This window comes from Meles meles, chromosome 12 (assembly GCF_922984935.1).
Source record: "Meles meles chromosome 12, mMelMel3.1 paternal haplotype, whole genome shotgun sequence".
NCBI lineage: Eukaryota > Metazoa > Chordata > Mammalia > Carnivora > Mustelidae > Meles > Meles meles.
The window spans coordinates 5978890-5990967 of NC_060077.1; the positions used below are offsets into that span (position 1 = coordinate 5978890).

Consider the following 12078-nt stretch of genomic DNA (forward strand, 5'->3'; position numbering starts at 1 on the left):
TGTCAAATAAATAAATAAATAAATAAATACAATATATGACTATAGATTGGGATTGATGCTTTAACAACTCTTTGCTGAGTCCCTTCCTGCAAATCAAGTTACTGTGTCTTTCCAACAACCCGTGAGGCACAGATCATAAAATTAAGGCTCTAAAAGGTCCCTACTTTGTTAGGGACCCCAAGGTGAACCCCCACTGGTCACTGGTCTAGACAGGGTGCTTTCTACTGTCCAGAGTAGCCTGAGCAGCCACGGGACATCAGGGTGGGGACATTTCCTGACAGCTCCTGTCTCACAGCCCATACCTAGACTAGAGAGAGTGGGTGTTTCCTGGGCCACACAGCCGTCCTGGGAGCCCTGCTCAAGGGCACGCCCACATCTGCCGGCCCAGTGACCCCCAAAGCATCCAGACCATGGTAGCCTTTTTATAAGTAACAAAATTATTTTGTTTGGCAGGACTTGGTGTAGGACAGAGATGGACCCCAGTTCTGGTTTTGCCACCAGCCAGCTCAGTGACTCGGAGTTTACCCTCCTGGAGCTCATTTATTCAGTGGGATTGCATGATTTCTTGGGTACAAGGGTTGTAGGGAGGGCCCAATGAGATTAAGTTTCTAAAAGGCCCCAGCCATGCAAACTAGTCAGCATCGTAAACCATCCTGAAGGAAGCTGATCCTTCTTGGGGGTTGGAGAACTGGTCCTAACCACCTTGCATTCGACTCAACAAATATATCAAATATATCAGCAAATATATACCTGTGCAATTCCCCACCTGAGGTACCACCAGGATCACAGAAAATTCCGGATCCTCAGCGGGAAACTTGCCAGCTATTGATTTGACTTCTATCTTGTTTGCTTCAGGTGGGGAACGTGAGGTAAGAAGTTAGGAGTTTGCCAGAAAAGCTTGGGGAGCTACAGTATCAAAACCAATGAACTCTCATTTGTTTATTTAACAGATACATAGTGGGTGATTACATGGTGCCAGGCACTGAGGAAACAGGAAGAAGTCATCTAGGATAGAATTTACCTTCTATCACAAGTAAAAGATGAAACATGAAACTGAAGGGAAAGGAGAGCCGGCTGAAGAGTTAAATCACTTTGCAAAAGAGGGAAAAGGGAAGAACCATTTTATGCAATTTTATGGCTCAGTTCATCAGGCAAAACACACGGTTTTTATTCGTTTCAAGAGGATTTCATCATGGAAGAAGTATTTCAGTAAGGGGCCTTTTGGGCAACAGAACAGATGATGTTTCTTTCTTTTTTTTTTTCCAGTGATGTTTCTTAATAGCAATTTTTGGGGTTTTGCTCCAGTATTTTATGATGAACATTTTCAAACATGCAGAAAAGTTGCAAGAAAGCAAACACCGCTGTACCCACCTCCTAGAGTCTGCAAATAATATTTTACTGTACTAATTGCCTTTTTTTTTTTTTTTTTTTTTTAAGGAAGTTCCGCCTAGGGCAGTTTCAAGTATCAGCTTTTCCTGAGGATATGGTAACCTTGTTTTTCCTAGGACAGGATGGGGCGAGGATGTGGCAGGGCAGAGGGATTTCAGCTCTCTGGGAATCCGACTGAATGGGGTTGCGGTTGGGGGGCGCAGGGGACAGAAAGCTCTGAGAACGAGTTCTGCTGAGCCCTGGGTTCTCGATCTCGCTGTGTGGTCTCAGCTAGTTCACAGGAGAACAGGAGTCTCGTGGCGCTTTTGGCTGGAGGTCTAAGGGATCATCTTTCTCCTGCTCTAGGCTTGTCTTCTTCGTTGGGCAAAGGGTAGGAGACAGCCATGGCGGCCCTGGCAGCCGCCCTGAGCACGGGACAGCACACGAGAACCCCAGAAGAGCTAAGCTGGGACGCCGAGGGGACCCAGAATTCTGCAGCTTGGCAGCCCGCCCCTCCGGCTGGCCACGCTCCTCCGGGTGCTGCAGCGGGAGCGCCCGGGAGGGGGAAGCAGCCGGCGAGCCGGAGCGGGGGTGCCGTCCTGCGGCAGCTGCAGAGCTCTGCCGGGCCCAGCTGTCCCCGCGACTCCAGGCGGCCGTCCCGGGCGGAGTGGGCTTGGGGAGGGACCGGCCTCCGCGCGCCACCCCCGGCCGGGCTGGAGTCGGCTTGGCGCGCCCGGGCGCGCGCCCTTTGCATAAAGCCCTCCTCCCCGGCCAAGGTAGAGGAAGTTGGGCTCCCGCCTGGATGGGAGGCGGGAGGGAGTCCCGCTCCTGTTGTTTTCCGCGAGCGGGAGTGGGTGGCGGGCGCAGAGGGCGGGGTGCGCCCTCCCACCCCGGGCCGGGCGCTCCCGAGACAGAACCGCGCCGGGAGCCCCAGGCTGTTCCCACCGCCGGACATCGGGCTCAGCCCAAGCATCCTTCCCGGGGACTGCGGAGAGTCGGGCTCCTCGGTCGTTCCGAGGACCTGGGAGGAGCACTCAGTACCCCAGGGGCCGGGGCCCTGGGGGTAGGGGCGCGCACCCACCCAGCCGGAGCCTGCGATTCCTGAGGAGCCCCTGCCTGCATCTGGGGCGAGATGGCCGCAGGCGTCCGGGCGTCCCAGCCGCAGGTCCTCGTCTGCCTCGGGGTGCTGCTGGCCCGCTGGGTCGCCGCAGGTAAGGGGCCGCGATCCGGAGGGAAAAGTTGAGTTTCGCCAAAGAGGAGAGCCAGGGACCCAATTCCCTCCGACTCCGCGGGAGCCAGTTGTGGCTGCGGCCCCGCGGCCACCCCGGGAGGGTCTTGAGTTTCCGGCTCGCTGCTCGGCTCCTCTTTGCAGGAAGGAATTTTCCCGGGCGCCTGATGGAGGGCAAGATAGCCTCAGTCTCTTGGAGTGGGCAGCCAGCGAGGCTGCAGAGGGCCTGCAGAGAGGTGATGGGAGAATTGGGGAATTCGAAGATGGGAATTTTGAAGATGAGAAAATTGGAGAGGCACGTGTAAGGGGGAAAGTGGCATTTTGTTGTGGGCTTTGTGTGTGTGTGTGTGTGTGGATTTTTTTTTTTTTTTTTTAAGCGTCGGATGTAAATTTGCTTTCTGGTTTTACCTGCTGTGCTGGGGCTCAAACTCCGGGCTCCTTTATTCTCTCCTTCCTCTGCCCAAGGTTGAATTCGCCTCTGTGCTCTCCCTTATAACACTAAGTTTACAGGTTGTTTACAAAAATATATAGGATACAGAAATATTGAAAAAGCACTTTGTCAGAATACTTGGGGTGTTATTTCCTTTTTTTTTTTTTAAAGATTTTATTTATTTATTTGAGAGAGAGAGATCACAAGTAGGCAGAGAAGCAGGCAGAGAGAGGGGGGAAAGCAGGCTCCCTGCTGAGCAGAGACCCCCGATGTGGGGCTTGATCCAGGACCCTGGGATCATGACCTGAGCCGAAGGCAGAGGCTTAACCCACTGAGCCACCCAGGCGCCCTGGGGTGTTATTTTCTGTGTTGCCCATGCCTGCACACACTGCCCATTGATTCCTGTAACAGTTTCCTAGCAGCAAGTGCCAAAAGTTCCTAACCATTAGGCTGTCGTAAGATTTTGTTTTGTTTTCGGCAATCATTTAAAAACATTTCCCGGGGCGCCTGGGTGGCTCAGTCGTTTAGGCCACTGCCTTCGGCTCAGGTCATGATCTCAGGGTCCTGGGATCGAGTCCCGCATCGGGCTCTCTGCTCGGCAGGGAGCCTGCTTCCCTCTCACTCTCTCTGCTTGCCTCTCTGCCTACTTGTGATCTCTCTCTGTCAAATAAATAAATAAAATCTTTAAAAAAAAATAAAAAATAAAAAATAAAATAAAAACATTTCCCATAATCTAGGTTTCCAGTTTATCTGGAAAAAATGTGATGATCGGGCAGCCTTGGCTTTCCCACCTGGAAGTGAGCAGTGGTTACACCTTCTCTAGGGCCTGTGACCCCAGATTTGTTCCACCTCTCCTGTTGTAGTACTTAGTCCTGACGCTCTTCTAGGGACCTTACCTGCTGGCCCCTGCTGGTGTTTCACTTAGTGGTCCCTGTGCTATGGGGAGGAGGAGAGGACAGTCTCCAGTTGGCTCCCCCGGAAGTTAAAGGCGATTGTTCCCGTCTCACCGGCTGTCTGCCTTGTTTACTGCGCCGTGAACATCAGGGGCCTTGGGACATCAGAACCCTGGGTGACAATCATCATTCTGGAATGAACCAGCTTTTAGCCTGGCTGCAGCTCACCACACAGGGACGCTTCCTTCACGGCCATGCCCGGTCATTTTGCTATCAGGCCAAGTTCACCTTCATGGATAGTGCCAGGGGGATTCCCTAGCTTGGTGTATTTTTGCTGTTTGTTTTCAAATTGGGAGTTCTCTTAGGGAAGAAAATTGTTACTTCACTCCGACAATGTTCATGGCTGCCCTGTCCCCTCAGCTTGTAAATCCCAGGTCATTCTTGGGGAAAAGTTGGTAGGAAAAAAAATAAGTATTGGGGTACAGTCCCAACTCTGTGAGTGATAGTAGGAGGGTAGCATTGGGAAATCGTTGCTTATATTGATTGCTCCCTCCTTAGGTCCATATTCTGAATTTAGGGTGGGGGAAGGGAGGCCTTCGGGGATCCTGTCGATACCATGTGGACAGCTTCTGGTAACACAAACCATTAGAATGTCTTTTTTTTTTTTTTTTTAAGATTTTATTTATTTATTTGACAGATAGAGATCACAAGTAGGGAGAGAGGCAGGCAGAGAGAGAGAGAGGAGGAAGCAGGCTCCCTGACAAGCAGGAGAGCCCGATGCGGGGCTCAATCCCAGAACCCTGGGATCATGACCTGAGCCTCAGGCAGAGGCTTTAACCCACTGAGCCACCCAGGCGCCCCAACACAAACTATTAGGATGTCTTATTGTCTCATCCTGTCTGATCTGGAGACCAGGATAAATCCCTGTTTCTCAAAGGATTGAAGACATCAGTGACAGTCCCAGCTCTCCTAGTGACTTTTTTGGGCCCTTAGGGAAATCACTTAAGCTTTCTGGACCTCAGTTTTCTCATCTGTGAAATGAGGGAGCATGGAATGATCAAGCATGGAACCAGTGCACTCTCGAGGACTGCCCCTGCATGTCCCTGTTAGACAGAGGTCAGTAACAAATGACCAAATTCTTTTCCACTCAGCTGGGGCTCAGCCTGCCTCATCTTGAACCCAGCCCTCAGGACTTGCCACATCTCAGGACAAAATGACCTTCAAGGTCACCTTCAGCTTCAGCGGTTAAAAAGAAGGGAGTGAGCAAAGCAAAGTGAAATGCCTTGAAATGGCTTCTTTTATGATTGCGTCTTTCTGCTCCTTAGAGGAGAAGACAATGTTAGCTCAAGTTCCAGAACGAGACTTTTGCCAGGCTTTTCCAGGTTCTTTCTTTATTCATTTGCCAGGGAGCCGGGAAGGGGCAGGTCTTTAATTCTACAGTCATCTTCTCTCGTCCGTGTGCATTGCCACTGAGAACCTGGGTTCTCAGGCCTAATGGTTTAAAAAGAATTCTCACCTGCTTTTCAAAGTCGTTGTTCAGAAGCCTTTCCTGCTGTTTTGGGATCTCTAGCATTAGATGACATTGTCTGCCTTCCAGTGAGTGGCTTAGAGTTTTTGGTTTTGGGGTGTTTTTTTTTTTTTTTTGGTTTCTCTTTTTTTTGTTTCTCATGTTGTCCTGGCATTTGGGAGTGGTGTGGCCAAGATGAGGAGAGAGCTGGAACGTGGCTCTCGGCTGGCTTCCAGTCTTTCAAATGAAGCCCCTTCTAACTAGACAAAAGACCAAAAGCATATCACTGTTACTGTTTATAATAGGGAAGGCTTTTCAGAGGCAGGTGGCAGTTTATTTATTTTCTTAACTGCTTTATTGAGATATCATTTATTCACCCGTTTAAAGTATATAATTCAGTGGTTTGTAGTGTGTTCACAAGATTGTGCAACTGTCACCACTAATTGAGTCCAGAATGTTTTCATCACTCCAAAAAAAAAAAAAAAGAAAAGAAAAGCAAGCAAGCAAGCAATATCCTTCACTGTTAGCAGTCACTCCTCACTACTTCCTGCCCCCCCAGACACCCCACTTGCCCCAGCCCTAGACAACTGCTGATCTACTTTCCATCTCCATAGATTTGCCTATTTTGGACATTTCATATAAATGGAATCACACGGCATGGAGTCTTTCGCTTACTGTAATGTTGGCAGGATTCATCTATGCTGTGGTTTGCACTCCGTTCCTTTTTTATGGCCAAATAATATTCCCCTAGATGGATATATACCACATTTTATTTGTCCACTCATCAGCTGGTGGGCATGTGGGTTGTTTCCATCATTTTTTTTTTTTTTTAAATGTATTTAACAGACAGAGATCACAAGTAGGCAGAGAGAGCGGGGCTCGATCCCAGGACCTTGGGTTCATGACCTGAGCCGAAGGCAGAGGCTTTAACCTACTGAGCCACCCAGGCGCCCTGGGTTGTTTCCATCTCTTGGCAGTGATGAATAATGCTGCTGTGAATGCACATGTGAAGTCTGTGAAGACTTGGGTTTTCATTTCTTCTGGATCTACACCTTGGGGTGGAATTGCTGAGTCATGTTGTGACTTTAACCTCGTGAGGAAATGCCACGCTGTTTTCCAAAGGAGCGGCCCCATTAAAAAATCCTGCCAACGATGCGTAAGGATTCCAGTGTCTTTGCATTTTTGCCAGTAGTTGTTCATTTGCTGTGGTCTTTGATTTTAGCCATTCCAGTGAGTATGAAGTGGTACGTGTCTTATTGTGGCTTCCACTTGCATTGCCTTATGACTAACGGTGAGCATCTTCTCATGTGCTTATTGGCCTTCTGTATATCTTTTTGGAGAAATATCCATTCAGATCCTTTGCCCATTTTTTATTTTTTAGTTTTTTAAAAGATTTTATTTATTTATTTAACAGAGATCACAAGTAGGCAGAGAGGCAGGTAGAGTGAGAGAGGGGGAAGCAGGTTCCCTGCTGAGCAGAGAGCCCGATGCGGGGTTTGATCCCAGAACCCTGAGATCATGACCTGAGCCGAACTCAGAGGCTTAACCCACTGAGCCACCCAGGCGCCCCCTTTACCCATTTTTAAAATGGTATTATTTATCTTTTTATTGTTGAGTTGTGGGAGTTCTTCATATGTTCTGGATACAAACCCATCATCAGGTGATTTGCAAACATTTTTATCAGTCTGTAGTTTGTCTTCTCACTCTCTGGATGGTATCCTTGAATGCACAAAAATTTTTATTTTGACAAAATCCAATTTAACCATTTTCCTTTTGTTACTTGTGATTTTAGTGTCCTGAGAAACCATTGCTTAACCCAAAGTGACAAAGATTTATTCTTTTTTTTTCCCTAAGCATTTTATAGTTTTAGCTCTTACATTTAGAGCTATGGTCCATTTTGAGTTAATTTTTTTTTTTTAGATTTTATTTATTTATTTGACAGAGAGAGATCCCAAGTAGACAGAGAGACAGGCAGAGAGAGAAGAGGAAGCAGGCTCCCCGCTGAGCAGAGAGCCCCATCCGGGGCTCGATCCCAGGACTCTGGGATCATGACCTGAGCCGAAGGCAGAGGCTTAACCCACTGAGCCACCCAGGCGCCCCAATTTTGAGTTAATTTTTATATACGATGTGAGGTAAGGGGTCTAACCTCATTCTTTTGTACGCGGATGCCCAGTTGTCCATCTACAGTTGTCAAAGGCAATTTATTTTTTAATGAAATACCACCTTGCACAAACCCCAGTGTATTCACATACTTTGAAAACTTCTGATGCAGGGGAAAGAGAACATTTTCGAGGACAGCAAGAAGTCCCACCCCGCTACCTTCTCACAGTGGAACACGGTCTAGCCCACTTTCCTTCTTGGCGCCACACCTTTCCCATCTACTGAGTGCAACAACATGAGTACAAGACTCCTAACAGGTTCTGCCAATTAGTCCTGTGCCTGAGGCCTCTTTGTATTTGGACATTGATTGTGGAGGGGGGCGGTTATGTCTTGACACTTCTCAGCAAATGGGCTGAGAAGCAGATTTGCTTCTTGTTACCTGGTGACGACAGTCTGTGCCAGATCCGTGGCCCTTCACACCTGTCAGTCATGAGTGAGCATCAGAATCACCTGGAGGTCTGCCTTCGGCGCAGCTCATGATCCCAGGGTCCTAGGACGGAGCCCTGCATCAGGCTCTCTGCTCAGTGGGGAGCCTGCTTCCCCCTCTCCCTCTGCCTGCCTCTCTGCCTACTTGTGATCTCTGTGAAATAAATAAATAAATAATCTTAAAAAAAAAAAAAAAGAATCACCTGGAGGGCTTCTTAAAAGGCAGTGCGGCCTTCCACCTCCACCCCTAGATAGGGGATTTATCTGATTTAAATATTCTGGGGTGGGACCTGATAATTGGCACTTCTAACAGTAACGCTGCTGCTGCTGCTTATCTGGGCTTTTGAACACGCTGTTCCCTCTGCCTGGGAACCCCATCTTCCTGTCTACCTGGCTAATTCCTACCTGTCCATGAGATCTCAGTGTGGCCTCCTGGAGGAAGCCTTCCCTGGCAGTCACCCCAGCTGGACTTAGGAACCCCTTCTCTGAGGCCGTGTCATGGTATTGATCACCCTGGATGATCATTGCCAGTTTATTGTCTGTTTCCCCAGCTAGACTGTGAGATTCTGGAGGTCTGTTTCTGTGTTGCCCATCACTGGCTCCCGGGTGCCTAACACAGGGCATGCCCACAGTTGGAGCGGCAAGAGAGCTTTGACTTCCAGGATCGTTTGCACCAGCGATGGCAAGAGCCAGCAGTAGGAAGGTGGAAACAAAGCCCAGGCCCTCTTCCTTCCATCCCTTTTGGGTTTCTGGGGAAATAAAACCACTTGGGTTCTGTATGGGTTATTTATTGCCACATTAGTACTGCATGACAATCACAAAATGACCGTAAGTGCTCATTATAGCTCGAGGGCTGGGGTTAGTGGGCTCTGCTGATCTTGCCTGGGCTCACTCACGTGTCTGGGCATCCACTGGGTGGCTGGGGGCTGATCTGGAAGGGCCTCAGCTCAGATGATTGAGACACCTGGGGTCTGCACATGTAGCTCTCATCCTCCTCCTGGGTCCTATCATGGGCATGTCCTGCTCCAGGTGATGGCAGGAGGTGTGAGCAAGACCAGTCAAACGAAGTGCTTAAGGCTCCGTGGGCATCGCGTCTGCTAACATCTCATTGGCCAGAGCAAGCCACGTGATCCAGCAGGGCTTCTGAGTGGGAGCGCGGAGCAGCCCTGCGGTGCAGCGCACGGATGGTGCGGGGAGGGGGAGATTTGGGGCTATCTCCGTGGTTGCCATTCACGGCAGGTTCATCATCAGCCCCGGCAGTAATCGCCACAGAGTGCTTAAAAACATACACCTGGGGGCGCCTGGGTGGCTCCGTGGGTTGAAGCCTCTGCCTTCGGCTCAGGTCATGGTCCCAGGGTCCTGGGATGGAGCCCCGCATCGGGCTCTCTGCTCGGTGGGGAGTCTGCTTCCCCTTTTGCCTCTGCCTGCTTGTGATATCTGTCAAACAAATTAAAAAAAGAAAAAAATTTAAAAACAACAGCAACACACACACACCTGATTTTTTTTTTTAAGATTTTATTTATTTATTTGACAGAGAGAGAGATCACAAGTAGTCAGAGAGGCAGGCAGAGAGAGAGGAGGAAGCAGGCTCCCCGCAGAGCAGAGAGCCTGATGCGGGGCTCGATCCCAGGACCCTGGGACCATGACCTGAGCCGAAGGCAGCGGCTTAATCCACTGAGCCACCCAGGCGCCCCTTTTTTTTTTTTTTTTTAATCCTAATTTAGAGGGTCGGTGCACAGGGGAGGGTGTTCAGAGATGAAGAGATGTAGTTAACAGCCTGACCTTCCTCGTGCAGGGTTGGAGGCTCTGGTCATTGGAGAGGTTCACGAGAACATTACTCTGCACTGTGGCAACGTCTCGGGACCAAGGGGCCCGGTAACCTGGTATCGGAATGACTCGGAGCCTGTCTTCCTCCTGTCCTCCAATTCCAGCTTCCCGCCGGTTGAGCCACGCTTCTCTCTGGCAGATGCCAGTTCGCTGCACATCAAGGCGCTGAGCCTGCAGGATGAGGGCAACTACACCTGCCGGGAGGTTCTGAACGAGACTCGGTGGTTCCGAGTGTGGCTGCAGATGGCTGGTAAGTGTGGTGACAGGGCCCTGGGACCGGCTGGCCAGGCACGCAGAGCCTTGGGTGGGAGGAAGACTTTGGAGGTATGCCCCGGTTTCTTCCTGGGCTCTGCTACCTGCAAGCCCAGTGACCTCTCATACCTGGATGTTCTCATCTGTGAAATGGGGGTGAAGAGAATTCTCGTGTCCTAGGATTACTGTGAAGACTGGATTCTGGTTTATATCAATAAACTGCTGTTAATGGCTCCTGGCACATTAGTTAGCGATTACTTTCAGCTCGTTAGTGCTATCCTTGCTGTAAATACGACTTTATTATCACCGTAGTCGAGCATATAACATGATGGAATCAGACCGCCCGAGTTCCAGTCCTGAGGTTGTGTCGCCTTGAGTTAGTAGCGTAAGATCTCAGAGCATTACTTGTCCTTATTTGTGAATTGAGGATAATACATCGTGGACCTTGCTAGGTCTAGTGCTCTTATGCTACGGTGCTCACTGTAGGGCTCGGGGCGAGCTACTATTGTATAACATGTTGCACTTTCCTCAAACACTGTCCTATCTGTGGATTTACATGCATGAATTTATGGGGTTGGCAAACTCGAGCCATATCTGTGGGTCTTATCTGACCTGCGGGCTCCGAATATTTTTTACATTTTGAAAGGCTTGGAAAAAACCCCAAAGACGAATGATAATTATGACATGTAAAAATGATACGAAATTCCAGTGCCCATAAAGAAGGCTTTGTTGGGACACAGCCACGCTCTGACTGCCTTTGGTGCTGTCATGGGACAGCGCGGGGCGCGTGACCTGCAAAGCCTAAAATATTGACTCGATGGCCCTTTGCAAAGAAGGTGTGCTGCTTCCTGGTTTCGACGGATATCCATGTTCTAGATCCAGAATGTGTCATTTAGTAGAAAGACACACGTGATGCCTACCACTCCCTAGTTTCCTCATCTGTAAGATAATTTACTTATTTCTTTATTCAGTATATATCCATTGAAAGCCTGGCGCCGGGCACTGGTCAAGGCATTGGGCCACAGGAGTGAACAGGACGGACAGGGCCCCTGCCTGCATGGAGCTCACATCCTAGTGGAGGAAGATGGACCAATAAGCAAGTACATTAATGTGTCAGGCAGTACCAGAGTGATGAGGGTATAGAGTCGAGGTGGGGTGATTCTCTGAAACCCTTTATTTTTTTAAATATTTTTTTTAAGTATTTTTTTTTTTTTTTTTAAATTTGACAGATCACAAGTAGGCAGCGAGGCAGGCAGAGAGAGAGAGAGGAGGAAGCAAGCTCCCTGCCGAGCAGAGAGCCCGATGCAGGACTCCATCCCAGGACCCTGAGGTCATGGCCTGAGCGGAAGGCAGAGGCTTAACCCACTGAGCCACTCAGGGGCCCTCTCTGAAACCCTTTAAATAAGGGGGGTCAGAGAGAACCTTTTGGAGGAAGTGACATTTCAGCTGAACAATGAGTAGGAGCCCGTTGTGCAGAGATAAGAGTAACTCTGGGAAGAACTGTTTCCTGGGCCAGAGGAGTGTGGTGCGTGTGCAGCTGGGGAGAAGACTGGTGTGGTGGGAGCCTGGTGTGCGAGGGGGTGGGACTTGTGTTATGGGTTGAATTATATCCCCCCGAAATATTGAAATTCCAACTCTTGGTATCTGTACTTGGTACCTGTGAATGGGACCTTATTGAGAAATAGGGTCTTTGCTGATGGAATCAAGTTCAGATGAGGTCACTGGGGTGGGCCCTCATCCAAACTGATTGGCATCCTTCTTTTTTTTTTTTTAAGATTTGATTTATTTAGGGGTGCCTGGGTGGCTCAGTGGGTTAAAGCCTCTGCCTTCAGCTCAGGTCATGATCCCAGGGTCCTGGGATCGAGCCCCGCATCGGGCTCTCTGCCTCGCAGGGAGCCTGCTTCCTCCTCTCTCTCTGCCTGCCTCTCTGCCTGCCTCTGGGCCTACTTGTGATCTCTCTCTCTCTCTGTCAAATAAATAAATAAAA

At 49.4% G+C, this 12078-nt stretch overlaps 1 protein-coding gene across 3 annotated transcripts in view; it reads left to right on the forward strand.

The window, feature by feature from the left end:
* The first annotated feature begins 687 nt into the window (after nt 1-687).
* Nucleotides 688-12078, forward strand: part of VSIG10 (V-set and immunoglobulin domain containing 10) — a 38286-nt gene continuing 26895 nt past the window's right edge. Inside the window, exons 1-3 of one of the 3 annotated variants that reach the window (XM_046025231.1) lie at nt 688-855; nt 951-1209; nt 9808-10089. In XM_046025231.1, the coding sequence (XP_045881187.1) occupies nt 1041-1209; nt 9808-10089 (451 nt within the window). In that variant the 5' untranslated portion in view covers nt 688-855; nt 951-1040. Of the gene's footprint in view, nt 856-950; nt 1210-1694; nt 2580-9807; nt 10090-12078 lie in introns of those variants that run through there. The other 2 variants (XM_046025230.1, XM_046025232.1) reach the window with 2 other exon arrangements.